This window comes from Phocoena sinus, chromosome 11, assembly GCF_008692025.1.
Source record: "Phocoena sinus isolate mPhoSin1 chromosome 11, mPhoSin1.pri, whole genome shotgun sequence".
Classification (NCBI taxonomy): domain Eukaryota; kingdom Metazoa; phylum Chordata; class Mammalia; order Artiodactyla; family Phocoenidae; genus Phocoena; species Phocoena sinus.
This window is the reverse complement of record NC_045773.1, coordinates 78,910,265-78,929,542: the sequence shown is the minus strand read 5'-3', so window position 1 is coordinate 78,929,542 and position 19,278 is coordinate 78,910,265. Positions and strand designations below refer to the sequence as shown.

At 38.9% G+C, this 19,278-nt stretch overlaps 1 protein-coding gene across 2 annotated transcripts in view; it reads right to left on the bottom strand.

Moving 5' to 3' along the window:
* EFHC1 (EF-hand domain containing 1) overlaps nt 1-18,962 on the bottom strand; it is a 65,181-nt gene extending 46,219 nt beyond the window's left edge. The window contains exons 1-3 of one of the 2 annotated variants that reach the window (XM_032647491.1): nt 18,773-18,954; nt 10,536-10,757; nt 2,395-2,682 (exon numbers count right to left, since the gene is read on the bottom strand). In XM_032647491.1, coding sequence (XP_032503382.1) covers nt 2,395-2,682; nt 10,536-10,757; nt 18,773-18,835 — 573 coding nt within the window. In that variant the 5' untranslated portion in view covers nt 18,836-18,954. Of the gene's footprint in view, nt 1-2,394; nt 2,683-10,535; nt 10,758-18,772 lie in introns of both variants that reach the window. The other variant, XM_032647492.1, reaches the window with a different exon arrangement.
* Between the last annotated feature and the right edge of the window lie 316 nt (nt 18,963-19,278).

The following is a 19,278-nucleotide window of genomic DNA, read 5'->3' as shown; positions in this document are numbered from 1 at the left end:
TTAACATGTTCAGTTCATTCTGTCTATAGGACCATTTATGTGGAGCCATGAGGAGTGGGTGAGAAGGGATGGTGATGATGATATGTGTGAATGGAGGTGGTTCCTTGTCCAAATCACACTATAAAGCCAGTCTCCTCCTTATCCACTCATAGGTCCAGCTGTAGTGAAAACCATCAAATTAGATAAGATGTGAACAAATCTCAAACTGTTATAGAAGCCAACTTGTAACCTAACATCAATTATTGAAAACATAATTCAATCTAATCATCAGTGCCTGAAATACTCAGCTCTTGTCTATCATTAGTAATTAAAATACAGCTGATCCCCATTATTCACAAATTACTGTATTTACAAATTTGTCCTCTTGCTAAAACTTATTTGTAATCAACCCTTGTGGCGCTTTTGTGGTCCTTTGCAGCTGTGCACAGAGCAGTGAAAATTCTGAGTTGCCAGCTGAGGCTGAACAACGTGAAGTTCTGCCTTCTTGTTTTCAGCTTTCCTGGTGAAAACGTGTCCTTTTCATGTTCTATTTGGAGCCGCTTTTTCTCACTTAAGTGCTTTCTGTTGGTGATTTTGCTGTCTGAAGTAGCCCCCAAAGAGCAGTGCTGTTTTCTGTTCTCAGTACAAGAAGACTGTGATATGTACTCAGTGCCACTGAACTGTACATCTAAAAATGGTTAAAGTGCTAAATTTCAGGTTATGTATATTTTACCACAGAAAAGAAGGCAGCTGTGATGTATCTTAAGGAAAAAATACAAGTGTCAGCTAAGCTTCATTCAGGCATGACTTACAGTGCTTTCGCCATGACCTCAATGTTAATGAATCAACAATATATTTTAAATATGGCATCTGTAAACAGAAAGAACACACAGAACAAGGTAACATTTTGACCAGAAGCTTGTAGAAACCTAACTCTGTATTTCTCTTAGGAGCAATGGTTCAGTATTTGCTAACTCAGTTTTTGTGGCGACTGCACTGAATGTAACTACCACTAATAATGAGAACTGACTGTAACTGGCTTAGATCAATGGCTCAGTGATCAACTTGCAAATGTTCAAACTGTCTGTAAAGACACAATTGTAAAAACAATTGTAATACCTTAAATTTATACATTTCATAATTTTTCACTGTCAGCACAATTCTGGAACTGCCTAAGATAAAAAGAACTTCAAAACCTAAAAAATGAGAGATCAGAACACATTTGAAGGGGACAGTATCTCAGAGATGGTCTGGCACCTCCACCTTCTACACGGTTTTCTCGGCAGCTCTGGGGAGACAAGCCAAGGATGCCATGGCTCCTTTCCTCACTGCCCTGAGGTCCTGTCCCTGCATCATCTCATTAGTGAGGCCTTCCCTGCCCAGCCTTTACATATCGTGCCCCCTCCAACTCCCATCTCCTTTACTCTCTTTAGTTCCTTCCATAGCTCTTAGCAGCATCTGACATATTATACATTTGTTTGCTTATTATTTGTCTCCTCCAACCAGAATGTAATAACCTCCACAAGGGCAAATACTTATACCTGGCACCTAGAACAGTGCCTGGCACACAGCAGGCACTCAGTAACCATTTGCTAAATAAATTACTAAATGAAAAAAATAAATGAGTGAACTCACAGGAGCTCAGTGCATGGTAAAAATTAATCACATGTGGCATTAGGTCACATGGGATTAAAGGCATAAAAAATTCAGGAACTGTAATTTTGCTACTAAAATTTTTTTTAAGTGAAACATATTTGGAATTTATTTCCTAATACCTACACTTTGTGCTAAAGAAAGTGCTCTCTCTCACTCGCTTCTTCCTCTCTCTCTCTCTATAATTAAGTATAAGTTATCAAAAAATCCATATTTACGAAATAGAGAAATGGAGGATTTTTCTCACTATAAAAAAGTGTTTTCCTTTAAAAATGCTTTTATTCCAGGAATTCTTTAGATATCAAGTTTCCCTAGAACAAAGCAAGTATGAGTTACGGAAAAAATACGAATTGTACAAAAAATTTTAGGCTCATGTCTGCTAATAGTGGTAGTGTTATTTTTGTAAACCCAAACTTCAGCTAAATTGCCCAGTGCCTCTTCCATATTTCTACCCCATCAAGGGAACTAGCTCCCCTATTCTCTGTCTGAACTGGCATGTGAACTGATTTCTTATCAAATGATTCAGCTGTGAAGGGAATTTAACTTTATTTGAATGGATATGTAGCAATATCATTTTGAAAAAAATGATGTCACTACATAGTGATGGCATGTAGGACATACACAAATGCCAAATTAACCTACACAATAATCCACTCAGGACAGATGATCAGTGCCCTCCTCTTACCCTAACAAGTGACATGTATCCTTCCGTAGATTAGAGTAATGCCTAAGCACCACAGCTTCCAAAAACATATACTATACCTGTGTGAACTTGTCACAGTCAACAACGCGAAAAGTTCTGCCATAAATTGTGATGTTTATTCCTCGGTTTAGGTCTTTCCAATGGTAATGGTCTCCCCGGTCATTCTTGGCTAGGCGCTGCCGTTTGATTAACTTGCCTTGAGGGATCCCGGAGTTTTCCACAACAGGCTCTATGACAGACATGCTGTCATCTTCCAGATAGTAGTAAATGTTCACTTGGCGGATCCTGTAATGTTCCTCAGTTGACAGAGGAACATCTTCTTGGAAATAGGCATCAAATTTCAGCACCTGTAATACCAAAAGGAGGGAAAAATGGTGTATTAGTGTCTCATCCAAAAATACCAAGTACCTTCCTGTGCAGAGAACCACTCAGGGAGATTCGAATACTCATCACTCCCATCTTCTAAGTCAAGGGCTGCCAAACTACGATCACGGGACAAACCTACCCCTGCCACCTGTTTCTGTATAACCTGCAAGCTAAGAATGTTTTCATATTTAAATTGTTGAAAAATCAAAAGAAGAATAAAAATTCAAAACACATGGAAATTATACGAAATAATTAACACGTAATTGCTAATGGTTGCTTTCCCATTACGAGGGCATAGCTGAGTAGCTGGGCTGCTGCTATGGACTGAACTGTCTGCCACCCCCACAATACTCATATGTTGGAACCCTAATCCCCAACGTGACTGTATTTGGAAATAGGGTCTTTAGGAGGTAATTCGGATTAAATGAGCCCTAAGGGTGGGGCCCTAATCCAACAGAACCGGTGGCTTTGTAAGAAGAGGAAGAGAGCTCCCCCCTCTCTTAGCCCACAGGCACTGAGGAACGGCCACGTGAGGACACAGCAAGAAGGCATCTCTCTGGAAGCCAGGAAGAGAGACTTCACCAGAAACCAAATTAGCAGGAGTCCTGATCTTGGACTTGAAGCCTCCAGAACTGTGAGAAAATTAATTTCTATTGTTTAAGTCACCTGTCTGTCTGTATTTTATTATGGCAGCTCGAACAGATAAAGACAGCTGCAAAGCCCAAAATATTTATTATTTGGCTCTTCACAGAAAAAGCCTGCTGGCCTCTGCTCTAAATATTCAAACTACGTGTTAGACTGTTTATTAACACGTTCCTTGACAAGATGGCTTAAAGATCTTAACTCTACTAGCTTTACTTCAATGTCAAAAATCCCTCTTAGAATTTCCAGAAAGAATAAGAGGCTATGACTTTTGGTTTCAAAATGAAAATGAAGTCTCCAGTCCATTTCTTTAGGAGTGCAGTCCCTTGTAGATGCACATTAATGACATATTCATTCTTAGAGACTCTATATGAATGACTCTCAAATCAACAATCCACCATAGACTCTTGGGTGGCGTGTCCTCTGGAAGCATCAGCATCAGTGTAAAGTCAAAATGACACATCTACTGTACATTTGAAAAAACACTTAAAAACAATATAAAAAGCTTATGTTGGGAATTCCCTGGTGGTCCAGTGGTTAGGACTCTGCGCTTTCACTGACAAGGACGCCGGTTCGAGCCCTGGTCTGTGCACTAAGATCCTACAAGCGGCGCGGCATGGCCAAAAAAAAAAAAAGCTCATGTTGACATGCGTTGGGATTTTTAAATGTCTATAATTCTATTTTTAATACTTCTTTTCAGGGCAAGAACGTATTAGAATGATGCTTCAGGGAGGCAAGAGTGTTAACCCAAACCTCTACTAGAGTAAGAGGAACAAACCAAGGAGACTCTTTAGTGAAGACAATTATGGCTCAATGGATGGGAAGATGAGATAATGTATAATGTCTGCTGTGGAAGAACAAGATAAAAAGCAAAAGAGAACGGGCAGCTGCATAGGAGAAATATGAATATAATGGAGTCAAGACCTTAAAACTCATAATAAAAAGATGAGATGGATGAATGTAATGGAATGTTTAAAGGAGAAAAATCATATGGTAAAAGCAAAAGACAAAGATCCTTTTAAAGTAACATTTTACAACAGTTGCAAAGAACTGAAAGAGGACATGATCAGTAATTCACGTACGAAATGGTCTGTACCTGAGCCACAGGCTTACACAGATTTACCTGAGAAGATAACTCTGTAGAGCAGACGGTGAGCTGGATTTTAGACTTCCTGAATTCAGCATGCACAGTTACTGTGGCAGGAGGCAACCTGAGACGCAGGGCTGGGTTTTGGGAAAGAAGTCAGTATTAGAGGAGAATCAGGATGACTCAACATTCTGACCTGAGCAACCGAGAAAATGGAACTGCTGTCAATCTGATACAGAGCAGAATGCAGTGGAGCAGGTTTGGGGGGGTGGGAAACAAAATTAGGGGTTTGGTTTTGAACACGTTTAGTTTCAGATATCCATTGAACATTCAAGAGGAGATGTCAGATAGGCAGTTACATGTAGAATTCAGGACACAATTCACTGTGTAAAGCAGGGGTCCCCAACCCCCGGGCCGCACAGCAGGACATGGGTGGCTGGCGGGCAAGTGAAACTTCATCCGTATTTACAGCTGCTCCCCATCGATTGCGTTACCACCTGAGCTCCGCCTCCTGTCAGCAGAATTATTTCACTATATATTACAATGTAATAATAATAGAAATAAAGTGCACAGTAAGTGTAATGTACTTGAATCATCCCGAAACCTTTACCCGCCCCTCTCCCCGGGGTCCGTGGAAAAACCGTCTTCCACGAAACCGGTCTGAGGTGCCAAAAAGGTTGGGGACTGCTTGCGTAAAGGACATTTCAAGGCATGAGTCTGGACCAAAGTAGTGAGTATAGACAAAGAAGAAAACGAAAGATTGAAGCCTGGGGCACCCCCAGTTTCCTATGCCATCTGTTTTCTAAGATGAAAGGGATGAAAATACCTTTGGCAACAGGAACCTGGCCTCAGAATGGGAGGCTGGGAAAAGATACACACACATTTTAAAGGCTCAAATAATCAGAATTTTTTGCATCCTGTATTTTAAAATGTTAATGATAATGAGTTATTTAAAAACAAACCTTATAGACTTATGCCATGTGATCAGTACAAATGAATCCTAATCTCCTATCTTTGTACATTTACAGTAGTGAATTGTGACCACATGATCACTTTGTAAAATCCAAAACATTCCTTTTGAAGCAAAGAAAAATTAAATAATGCAAAATTAAATAATGCACAGTAAAAGTGTTCACTTTATATTCATTCTAGTACATTCAGATTGTGCAGGGAAAAGAAGTAACTGATTATGTATATATGGTATATTTGGTATTTATTGAAGAAACTGACTATTCAGTTAACTAGGGCACTAAATTCTTATGTTCTCGGTTATTTGGGAGTTTGTTGTCTGACATAAACTGTAAGTGGTAAAAAATTTTACCCATTAAAAAAAAACCCTATAAGTTTTTTTCTGTCTGTACATTTATCTCTGATTTTTTAATATGAATCAGTTTGTGCAATAAAGTACTTGGGTTTCCTCTGGCATATGATCTATACATATGGCTAAAACTACATGTTTTCACCATGTAAGTCATATTACAGAGAGCCAGACCAACATGTGAAGACTCAGGAAAAAATACTCTAACCCTGAATGTACTTATTTATTTGACTGTTAATCAAAAAGGCACTTAGCTACTTATTAAGAACAGAATTAAGAGTTCTGTGCTCCACCCAGAAAGAAATGACTAGAAAAGAGTTAATCTAGGAAAACTGTTTAGCAAGTAGTTAAGATAACATTAGCTTTCCCAGGTAGAATAAGAAGGAAATATATTATGTAAAAAGGAAGGAAAAAGTAATATTTAGATACTGTGTTTAAAAATTTATTTTTCATGGAATTTTACAGCTGGGTAGATTCCTACATGTATTCTAACTAATTATATAGATGAGGACACTAAATACTGAGAGTCCTCAAGGTGCCAACACAACACCCAGAATTAGAATCCACGTCTCCTAACTCCCAGGAAGTGCTCAGAATGCCCCAAGAAACTTGGAACTATTCGCAATGATGTCAAATTGATGGGGAAGATGCTGAATATTTTCATATCACATACAATTATAAAAAGCCTAGGTACACTTTTTAAATTATTTTTAGTTTATTATATCTGTGCATTGCATGCTCAGCTTGCCAATTTTCAGCAGTGACACTAATATGTTAATTTTATTTCTTAAATAATGATTCATCTCATTTTTTTCAACTAATATTTATTGAGTACCAATCACAGAATAGACCAGATGAGTCCTTGCGCTAATGAAGTATACACTCAAGTAGGACAGATAAACACTAAACAAATCAGCAATACAAACTGTAACACACTACTGTGAAGGAAACAAAAAAATGATAGAGAAAAATACAGAGGGACCACCTTAGCATAGTGGCCAGAAAAAGCTTCATAGTAAGTCACAATGAAGGATGAGATGGAGTCAGCTGCTTAAGAGCAGAGGGAAAGCTATTCCAGGTAGGGGGAACAGCACATGCAAAGGTCCTGGGGTGGTGTATTACAATCTCAAGAAAATAAGGAAAATAAATCTAGTGTGACTGAAACACAGTGGGTGAGGAAAAGAGAGGCCCAGGAAAAAGCTGCAGAAACAGCAGTTAGGGCCAGGTCTCGTGGTGACTGCAGGAAACCTGTACAGTTGTATATATGATGAGAAAGCCATGGAGAAGTATTTTGGTCAGTACGTGACATGTTCTGAAATTTATTTTTAAAAGACAGGCCTGGCTGTTCTGTGGGAAATGAATTAATGTTAATAGTGGAGTTGGAAATATGTAAATGGATTAGTTATATATTTTAGAGACAGAAATGACAGAGCTTGATGATAAGATTGGATGTGGGTTTTGAGGGAAAAGAAGAGTCAAGGATGACTTTCAGGAAGGGGGGGGATAAATTAGGAGTTTGGGATTAACAGATACATACTGCTATATGTGAAATAAATAACCAACAAGGACCCACTGTATAACTCAGGGAACTATACTCAATATTTTGTATAATAACCTTATAATAATAAGGGAAAAGAATCTGAAATAGATATATATATATGTATAACTGAACCACTTTGCTGTACACCTGAAACACACATTGTAAATCAACTATACTTCAATTAAAAAAATAAAATAAATTTTTTAAAAAGGATGACTTTCAACTGGGGGCTAGAGCAGCTGGGTAGTGGTAATGTTCCCCCTGAGAAGTGATATCATCAGAGCTGTGCTTTGGGGAATAAACCAAGCAGTAGACCTGTTATGAGCATAAAAAACATGAGACTAATACAACAGTTAACAACATGTTAGCTGTTAACACGCTGCTTGTCTGAACTAAGATAGCGGGAGAGGAAAGGGAAGTGAGAGATACTCGACTCGGCAAATCACTGAATGTGGGGAGTGAAGCAAGAAAGAGCCAAACGTGGCTCAGGTTTCAAGCTCTTCAAGCTTGGATTACCGAGGGGAACACAGAAAGAGCACATCTGCGGGAAAAGGTGATGAGCTGAGCTACAGAGGTGCCAACAGCTCATCAGGTGAAGAGATCCCGCGGCAGGTCTGGAGTTTCAATAAGGTCAGAATTGGAAATAAACATTGACAGTTGTCTACCTTGAGATGACAGCTGAAAACACAAAAGTGGGTGAAATCTCTCAACAATATAGAATAAGGAATGAGAACAGAACCTTGAAAACATTTACCGTTAATAAATGAGAGGAGGAAGGAAGGCCAGAGCAGGAGCATTGAGAGAGACAGACAGAGAGAAGAAAACCAGGAGAGTGAAGAGTCCTGGTAGCAAAAGAAAAGCAGAGTTTCAAAGAGTAAAGGGGGTCAGCAATGGCAGATGTTGTAAACAGGTAAAAGAGAATGCTGGTAAAGAAAACCTCTCCAGATCTGACAAGTAAAACAACACTGGCTACTAAGAAAAAGTAGTTTGGGGCTCGAGGGTGAAGAAGTCAGCTTCTAAGTGAAGTGACAATCAAGGGAGGAAAAAAGTTGCTTAAAGAGTTACAAGTAGAAAGAAGGTTTCTTAAGACAAGATGGTATGACCCTAGGTAGAGAAATACTCACCTGAGTGTTTGAAATGGCAGCAGGATGGAAGTTAAAGATGAAGAGGATGAAAGAGGAACACAGAGTGGGAAGTTAGCCTGGGAAATGGATACAGTGGGTGATGATGACGAGAACCGTACGGGAGCAAAGAGAAAGATGCAGGCACTCCTTGGAGATATCCTGATCTTTATAATCTGCATAAGAAATACTTACATTCTAAGGATGAGGAACAGTACAAAGAATGTCCAAAACATGGATAAATATGTTGGCTATTAAGTGGACTTCTGGGTATTACCAAAAAATTTAAACTCTGATCTAATTCAGAAAACCCATAGTTTTCTTATCACACAAAAAAATCCTAGTTTCAAAACCATGCATTTAACTACTCTACCTCATTATCTATGGTAAGAATCATTTATAGAAAATGGTGATGATCCAAGTAAAACGAATAGGAAAACAAAAATGTAAATATTCTTTTCATGAGCACTATCTTTAAAGAAATTAATTACAAATAATATTTTAAAAGTATAAATTAAGTAATGACAATTAGCATAAAATTACATAGAAAAACAAAAACTAAGAAGCTTACTTCCTATTCTGGCACAATTCTCCCTCTTTGAATTTCATTAATACTTTTTTTCTTAAGTCTTTACTGAATTTGTTACAATATTGCTTCTGCTTTATGTTTTGGTTCTTTGGTCGCGAGGCATGTGGGATCTTAGCTCCCCAACCAGGGGTCGAACCTGCACCCCCTGCATTGGAAGGCAAAGTCTTAACCACTGGACCATCAGGGAAGTCCCTCATTAATACTTTATCACGTTCTAGTTTACGATAGTTATTTGCGATTGTTTTCAGTAAAAATTGAACCTAACCATTTGTATCTTGATAAACTGTTAAATGCCTATCCCACTCCTCTCTTGTATTTTCACCCGTTTCCCTTTTCTGCTGGTTTTGCAGTGCCTGTCACAGCTGTAAATAAACAAGAGAAACAAGAAAAAGGTAAAGAAATACCCAATCATATCATTGATATGGATGTTTAGGTTCAGCCTATAAGTGGACATGTCAACGTGTTTGTATCAAATGAGTTAGTTGAGATGGGGAAGGGGAGATGATATAGATTACGTCTGATACATTAAAAAAATTTTTAATTAAGTGATTATTAATGTAAATGGCATATTTTCACCACTAGATTATTTTGTACCTTCCAGCCTCTAGCTTCAACAGAGGCTGGAAGGTACAAAATATCTTTATTAATAAATTTTTATTTATTAATAAAGATTGGCCAGCTGGATGAAAATGGTATAGACATTTAACAAAAATAATAAAATGAAACGTAAGACCAAAAAAAGAGAGAAATAAGATAGGCTAGGAGTAAATGAAGAAAGCTAACTTATAAAAACTAGTCAGTAGTTCTCACAGCCAGTTATACATAAAAATCATCTAGAAATTAGAATCAGTGAGGGCTGGGGCAACATCCAAGTTTCTTAAAAGTCCCACCAGTAATTCTGCTGCATGGCTAGGGTTAGGACAAGCTCACCTTAGTGAAAAGAGGAAGCTCAGTGACAAGGAAAATCAAGGATGATGTGGAAATGTTAACAGACGGAAATAAAGTAACTCACATTACAAAAGCATAAGGGTAAATAAGACACAAACAAAAATGTTATACTACCCTTTGGTTATATTATGCCAAATCTGAAATGTTCCCTGAAAAACAAAACTTATGGAGACAGCCTGGAGAAAACCGACAACAGATGAAGTCATCGTCACGATGACACTCTGCACTACACAGAGATTAAGGATTTGTCATTACTACAGAATACAGGATTTTTAAAAAGTAGAAAACACAGAACAGGTAAACATAGCAATATGAACTCAAGAATTCAGAACTCATCCAACTTTTTTAAACTGTATTTAGAAAATATTTCAGTGACGTCTACAGGGAATTATTTTCTGTAATCGGCTTCCTGAGTAAAGAAAGGGTCTTTCAATCCTGAGTTCAGCTGTCTATGACTAAGGGTTGGGGCATTTGAACAATTTTCTCCTCAGAGTGTCTGGAGAGGCTGTGGTTTACTGTTGACTTTTCTGCAAACAGTTGGCTCTCAGAGATTTGAATTCAAGGGGTACCCTTCCATCCCAGATGATACCTTTTTGTCGAAAGCCACATAGGCAGGAATGAATTCTGCGCGCGGGGCCTGCTTGGGCTGGCCGTACGTGAGGACTGGTGCCTTGCTGGCCAGCTTGTCCAGCTCAGCCTGAGACAGCTGGCTGACCTGGAGCCGGTCCCCGCCGATCCCAACTGTTGGATGTCGAACAACTGCATAGCCATTCCTATAGCCAAGCGTCTGGCTTCTATGAAATGCTGTTTTCTGAAGAAAAAAACGAAGTGTGTCTTTATATTATAAATATTTGTTAGGTAAAAAAGCTAACTTTCAAAAATATAACTTCAACCTTTGTTTATAAACATCCACAAACCTTACATCAAAAAGTTTACCTACTTTAGAAGGTTCTTGTATTTTAAGCTAAAACACTCGGTCAGAAAGGAGGGATGCAGCAGCCTGATCTTAAAATAAAACTTAAAGCCCTGCTGCTGAAAGTCCAATTTAATTACCAACTCACTTTCCACAAAAGGCTAAAATATTATCACATGTATACTCCTAATTTTGTACTAGTCTTCCCATGTTTTTCATTTTATCTGGTGGTCATAAACCATGGAACTGAGAAGATCTAGTTCTGTGAAATGAATTTTTACCTGAAATGAAACAAAGGCCCTCTTGCTACAGTGATGCTAATATATTCATATAACTTTTTGGAAAGCAAATGGATATTACAGACTTAAATTGAACAGACTTGAACTCAATAATTCCACCCCCAATCCTTTAAGGATATAACCCAAAATTACAGGAAAGAACAATATGCCTAAGGCTGACCATTATAATGTTCAATAGTTATAATTATAATAGTAGATTATAATAGTTATAATTACAATAGTAAAACATGCCATGGGAAACAATCTAAAAGACAAGCATGAGTAACTGACGGAAAGCTCACCTAATGGGCTATTATGCAGCCATTAAAGACCATGTGGTAATCTGGGAAAAATATTTATGATTTAATAAGTCCAAAAAAGCAGCTTACAAAATTATATGCATATTAATTATAAGCATGCAAACACGTGCACAAAAAAGGCTAGACTTGGAGAATGTTCTCTGTCTGTACTATACATTTCTGATTACGGTTTTTTTTTTTTTTTACAATCAACACATTTTTATTGGTAAATGGAAAAAACAAAAGATTACAGAAAAAAAGTGGAAAGGAAATATTTTTGAAGGCAGAGGAGACCAAAACAGTGGCGTAGGATACCCAGCCTCCCCATCCCTCCACAAAGATCAATGGTTGGACAGCTGTCCATGAACACCTCTGGAAGAGGTCCAGAGTCCATTTAGGAGGTTTCAGCAACACAGTAAAACAAAAAACTGAGGATATTCACACAGGAAGAGAAGGAAGACAACCCATTTTCTCTGCATCATCCCATCCCCCAAGCCAGCACTGTTCAGCCCCAGGATGCAACTTCCCCTCAACCAGGAAAGGAAAAGCAGGGTAGGCAGTCAGCTCTCCAGTCGTTTGGAGACACTGCACGAAGGTCCCACCTCAGTTTCACCCCACAGACTAGTGAAGTAGAAGTGTACAGAGCCAGTTAGGAACAAGGAAGAAAAAAGTAGGGGCTACTGGCAGCACCCATTCAGTGGGAGCCACTGTGGTTCACAGAGACCTGCTTGGCAGACAAACAGCAGATTTTGACCCACAGCCAACAGCCAGCATAGCTGCAGCTGCCATGTATCCCCTGCAGACTTCACCAGCTTTTGTCCCACAGGCATTCAGGGTTGCCCAGGCCACCACCTGAGTCCCTCCTGGCTCCCTCCTCTCCCCTGTCCCCAGCAGAGCCCAGGAACCACACAGGCAGCCAGCTTAGGCCTCTAGAAAGCGATGAAGAAAAAAACTGCCAACCAAGAGTACTTTACCCAGAAAAGTTGTCCTTCAGAAAGGAAGGCAAGATAAAGACTTTTCCTAATAAGTATAAGCTAAAGGACTTTGTCACCACTAAGTTTGCCTTACATGAAATGCTGAAAAGAGTTCTTTGAGCTGAAACAAAAAGGTGTTTATTAGTAACATGAAACTATACAACACACTGGTAAAGGTAAATGGAGACACCCTAATACTGTAACATGGTGATGTGTTATCTACTTTACTATAAAGACTACTTAACCCTAGCTTCAACAATTTGTTAATGGATACACTATACAAAAAGATGTAAATGGTGACATCAAAAAAATAAGGGGCGGGGAGTAAAAGGGTAGATTTTTATGTGAACAAATACGGTTGATCTGAAGGGCAAAACAGACAACAAAACAATTATAGCAAGGGACTTCAGTACCCCACTCTCAACAATGGACAGATCAGCCAGAGAAAAAAAATCAACAAGGAAAACACTGCACTTGAACCATACTTTAGATCAAAGAGACCTAACACACACATACAGAACAATCCATTCAACAGCAGCACTCTTTATTCTCAAGCATGTGCAAAACATTCTCCAGTATAGATCATATGATAGGCCACAAAATAAGTCTCAGCAATTTAAGAAGACTGAAATCATACCAAGTGTCTTTTCCAATTACAATGGCATGAAACTAGAAATCAATAAGTGAAGGAAAGCTGGAAAATTCACAAATATGTGAAAATTTAAAAACACACTCCTGAACAACCAATGAGTCAAAGAAATCAAAGGGAAATTTTAAAAATCTTGAACAGATGAAAATGGAAGCACAAAAATGAAAATCTACAGGATGCTGCAAGAGCAGGTTTAAGTTTATAATGATATATGCCTGCATTGAGAAATAAGATCTCAAATAAACCACTTCGCTTTATACCTCAAGAAACTAGAAAAAGAAGAACTAAGCCCAAAGTCAGCAGAAGAAAGGAAATAATAAAGATCAGAGCAGAAATAAATGAAATAGACACTAGAAAAACAATAGAAATGATCAAAGAAACTAAGCTGTTTTTTTGAAAAGACAAACAAAATTGACAAACCTTTAGCTAACTGATTAAGAAAAAAGAGAGAGGACTCAAAATCAGAATGAAAAGGGAGACATTATAACTGATAGTATAGAAATACAAAGAAGCATGAGAGTCTACTATGAATAATTACATGCCAACAAACTGGATAACCTAGAAGAAATCGATAAACTCCTAGAAATGTACAACCTAGCAAGATTGAATCATGAAGAAATAGAAAATCTGAACAGACCAATAACAAGTAAGGAAACTGAATCAGGAATCAAAAACCTCCTAATAGAGAAAAGCTTGGGACCAGATGGTTTCACTGGTGAATTCTACCAAACATTTAAAGCAGAATTAATGCCAGTCCTTCTCAAATGCTTCCAAAAAACTGAAGAGGAGGGAACACTCCCAAACTCATTTTATAAAACTAGCATTACCCTGATACCAAAGCCAGATAAGGAAACTACAATAAAATTAAAGACCAATATCTCTGATGAACACAGATGTAAAAATCCTCAACAAAATACCAGCAAACCAAATTCAGCAGCACATTAAAAGAGTCATACACCATGGTCAAGTGGGACTGATTTCTGAGATGCAAGGATGGTTTAACATGTGCAAATAAATAAATGTGATACATCACATCAACAGAATGAAAGATAAAAATCACATGATCATCTCAACAGATGCAGAAAATGCATTTGGCAAAATACAATATCCTTTCATGATAAAAATGCTCAAAAAATTGGGTATAGAAGGAACATACCTCAACACAATAAAGTCCATAGATGACAAACCTACAACTAACATCATACTCAAAGGTGAAAGGTTGAAAGCTTTTCCTCTAAGATCAGTAACAAGACAAGAATGCCTACTCTCACCATTACTATTCAACATAGTACTGGAAGTCCTTGTTAGAGCAATCAGGCAAGAAAAAGAAATAAATGGCATCCAAATAGGAAAGGAAGAAGTAAAACTGTCTTTGTTTGCAGATGATATGATCTTATACTTATAAACCTTAATGACTCCACCAAAAAACTGTTAGAACGAGTCAACAAATTCAGTAAAATTCCAGGATACAGAAATCAACATACAAAAAATCAGCTGTGTTTCTACATACCAACAGTGAACTACCTGAAAGAGAAATTAAGAAAACAATCTCATTTATGATAGCATCAAAAACAATAAAATACTTAGGAATAAATTTAACCAAGGAGGTGAAAGGCCTGTACACTGAAAACTACAAGCTTTTGATGAAAGAAACTGAAGATAACACAAATAAATAAAAAGAAATGCATATTCATGTTTTGGAAGAATTAATATCACTAAAAAGTCCATACTACCCGAAGCCATCTAAGAGTCAATGCAATCAGTATCAAAATTCCAATGGCATTTTTCACAAAAATAGAAAAAAAAAAATCCTAAAATTTTTATGGAGCCACAAAAGACTCTTAATAGCCAAGCAATCCTGAGAAGGAACAACAAAGTTGGAGGCATCCTGATTTCAAACTATACTACAAAACTACAGTAATCAAAACAATATGTATTGGCAGAAAAATAGACACATAGACCAATGGAACAGAATGGAGAGCCCAGAAATGAACCCTCACATATACAGTCAACTAATCTTTGGCAAGAAAGCCAAGAATACACAATGAAAAAAGGATAGTCTCTTTAATAAATGGCGTTGGGAAAACTGGATAACCACATGCAGAAGAATGAAACTGGATCCCTATCTTACACCACTCACAAAAATTAATTCAAAATGGATTAGACTTAAACATAAGACCTGAAACTGTAAAACTCCTAGAAGAAAACATAGGAAAGCTCCTTGACATTGTTCTAGGCAATGATTTTTTGGATCTGACAACAAAAGCATAAGAAACAAAAGCAAAAATAAGTAAATAAATGGGACTACATTAAACTGAAAAGCTTCTGCACAGCAAAAGAAACCATCAACAAAATGAAAAGGCAACCTACAGAATGGGAGGAAAATGTGCAGATCATGTACCTAATAAGGGGTTAATATCCAATATATAAAGAACTCATATAACCCAATAGCAAAACAAAAACAATCCAAATAAACAAAGTCTGGTTAAAAAATGGGCAGAGGAAAAAAAATGGGTAGAGGAACTGAATAGATGTTTTTCCAAAAGAAGACATACAAATGGCCAAGAGGTATGTGAAAAGGTGCTTGACATCACTAATCATCAAGGAAATGCCAATTAAAACCACAATTAGATAACATCTCACACCTGCTAGGATGGCTATCATCAAAAAGACAAGAGCTAACAACTGTTGAAAAGGATGTTGAGAAAAAAACCCTTGTGGGAATGTAAATTGGTACAGCCATTATGGAAAACCGTGTGGAGGTTCCTCAAAAAATTAAAAACAGAACTACCATACAATCCAGCAATCTCATTTCTGGGTATATATCCAAAGGTAATGAAAAGAGGATCTTGAAGAGATACCTGCACCCCCTTGTTCAATACAGCATTATTCATAATAGCCAAGATATGGAAACAATCTGTTTCAAGCAATGGATAAAGATATGGCATATATGTGTGTATGAATGTGTATATACCTATCTATACATGTATATACAATGAAATAGTATGCAGTCATGAGAAAGAAGGAAATCCTACCATTTCTGACAACTTGGATGAAACTTGAGGGCATTATGTCAAGTGAAAAACTTCAGCAAGAGAAAGACAAATACTGTATGCATGATATCATTTATATGTGGAATCTAAAAAATCCAAACTCATAGAAACAGAGAGTAGAGTGGTGGTTACCAGGGGGTGGAGGTAGAAGAAATGGGGAGAGAGTGGTCAAAGGATACAAACTTCCAGTTTATTCAGTTATAAAATGAAATCATTCTGAGGATCTAACGTACAGCATGATTATAGCTAACAATGGTGTATTATATACTTGAAAGTTAAGAGAGTAGATCTTAAATGTTCTCATCACAAAAAGGAAATGGTAATTATATGACTGGGTGGAGGTGTTAGCTAATGCTATGGTGGTGATCATTTTGCAAAATACAAGCATATCAAATCAACAGGTTGTACACTTTAAATTTATACATCAATTATATATCTCAATAAAGTTGGAAAAAAGTGGAAGGGAAAATTAGAGATTATGTTAATTTTATGGAAATTTTTTTCCTTTTTCTGTTCTTCGCAATGTTGCTTTCAAAATCATATTTACACACATACATATATATACACACATAAATCATAAAATGTTTTTTATGAAAAAAATTACTGACTTACCTACCTAATTTCTTTGCAGCCCAACCAACCATCTCTCAGGATCTGTACTAGCATAAAAGGTGCAATAGAGTAAACTTCTTTTGCTAAGAGTTATGGACTGTGAACTTTATTTTATGGGTTGTACATTCAAGGTCACATATCAGTTGACAGGACATAACACAAATGACACAGAACAAAATGGGCTGAGGTGACTTCATCACTGGGTAACCTGTGTAACTTCAAGCTCCTCTTCTCCCACCTCTAAAGACAGAAGCAACATCAGCTGCTTCATTTGCTTTTCCCGTTTGAGACAGACATCTCTACCATCACTCAGCTATACGACCTTTATCAGTGGACTTCAAGGGCACCCCAAGCAAGGCCACCTCAGGCTCCCCACCTTAGTTCCTGTGGTTCATCTTCTGAAGGTCTTGAGAGTTACACATACCTAGTCTTTCACGGCTGAAGATAGTGATCATGTTTTTCACATATCAAAATAAGGCAAATTGGCTGACACTTGGCCAGTGTATTTAAAATCTGAAAGATGCCCAATGCACAGTTCATCTTACTTGTAGTACGGTAATATATGTTCTCAGAGCCTGGCACCTCCAACCCACACCTCTATAATCCCAAATCAAATCAACCCTGCCCCATGGGTAACCCACACTCACCAACAGCAAATGGTAAGCTGTTCCTGCACAGGGCAGGAACGTGCCTACAACATTTTTAAGTTTCATAAAACTGAAAAGTCCACTGAAGCAAAAAATCTACAATGCTGTGTCTTAATGCAGGAATAACTATGAAGAAGAGATTCAGAATCCAAATTCCCTCACCAAACAGTCAATTTCAATTCATTCTCCCAAAGAAAATAAATTGACTATGTATTTTATCTGACCTTCATGATCAGGGAGAGGAACTAATAGTTTAAATTATTAAACTATATAAATATAAATTATTATCGTTTCATCTCTGATAATCAGCCTATCGGCCTACTGAATCTTAATGTTGATATTCCAACATATATTTCAGTAACCCTGAAATTTCAGAATTAAATAATAATTTTGTCAAGGGCTAAACTATGTCAGAGAAAAAAAACACAAGCCTATTTTTTTTTCTCTTCAATTTTGTCTACAGGATGCAACTAAAAACACAAAGTAGGGGAAGAGTGAAACAAAATCTAAATAGGAATCTTTTACAAAAATGTTAAAGCGAAAAGAAAAGGGCTAGGAGAAGAAAAAACAGCAACGAATCAACTGTAGTGGAGGGAATTTATGTGGAATTATCTCCTACAAAGCACCTGAAGATGGTTTGGGAGGAAGACGGCCAAGCGTTGAAAGCCTAACTTTTGGAGAAAGGACAACTGGGAAAGAAGGTTAAACAAGAACAGGGTGAAGGTGGGACCAGACTGTAGAAAAAGGACGAGGTGTGGTAGACGCATAAATACGAAGGGAGGAGACTGCAATAAAAGACCTGGCAGAAAGAAGCCAATGGGTGGAAGTGGTAAATAAGACAGGAAATGCAGCTGGGAGTGGGAGCGCTTACTAGGTCTAGGATTCAGAAGAGGAAGAACGCGGGCGGGAAAGATAGGCCTGGGGAGAGTGGGTGGGATGGGGCTGTGGAAATAAGGATGAAGGTGTAGAGAGGCTGATTCGGGGAAAGGGCCCAGACTAGGAGGGAGGGTTTAAGGGTGGAGCTCATCAGAGAAGGGTATGGGGGTGGGAGAATGAGCTAGAGAGAGGACCAAGGGGGAGCTCGGGAGCAAGGTGGGGAAGTCAGTGATCTAGAGGAGGCAGAGGCTTGAGGAGAGCAGCAAGTAAGAACGCTGGGAGGCCAAGACACTGCCAGGGTGGAGTGGAAAAACTAGAGAGGAATGGGCGGAGGGCAAAATGGGACAGGGAGGGTAAGGCTGGGTGAGGGAGAAAAGAGAACAAGGTTGGGGCAGAGGGACGGGTTTGAAGGGAAAGAGGACAAACTCGAGCGGACGAGAAAGGAGACGCAATCTTTCAAGCAGCTGCGAGCCCTCCGAGGCCGCCCGGGGGTGGGGGCAGGGGGTTGGGCAGAGAAGTCCTCACCGTGGAGTCCTTAAAGGACATGCCCGGGAGAAAGGGCAGGCCATGCAATGGGTTGGACATCATCGCACCCGCTCTCGCCGCGGCCACCTCGGTCGGGTTTGGTCCTCCCGCCTTGCCGTGGGGGCCAGCGGCTCCTTGGTAACGCCAAACATCCCGAGAGCTCGCAGCAGAGCGCCCGGACCTGAGGCGCAGGCGTACTGGGTCTGCGCGTGCGCAGCCCGCGGGACTGGGCGCTCTCGCGGGAGTGTGGCCTCGGCGAGCTGGCCCCGCCCCTCCCCTCTCGGGACATAGCGACGTGAGAGCGGGTGGGAGGCGCGAGAGGAGGCACTTGTGATGACGGGATGGTTCTCGCCTTGAGGTCCAGGGTCGGGGCGGGCCCTTAGATCAGTTAGAGGGGAAGGGGCGGTCCTTCCTGCGCTCCAACGCAGTCCTCACCGCGCTCCGCCCGCTCTCTCTCCTCCCACCTGTGGGAAAAGGGCTCTTGTCCCAGTTCACACTGAAGTGTC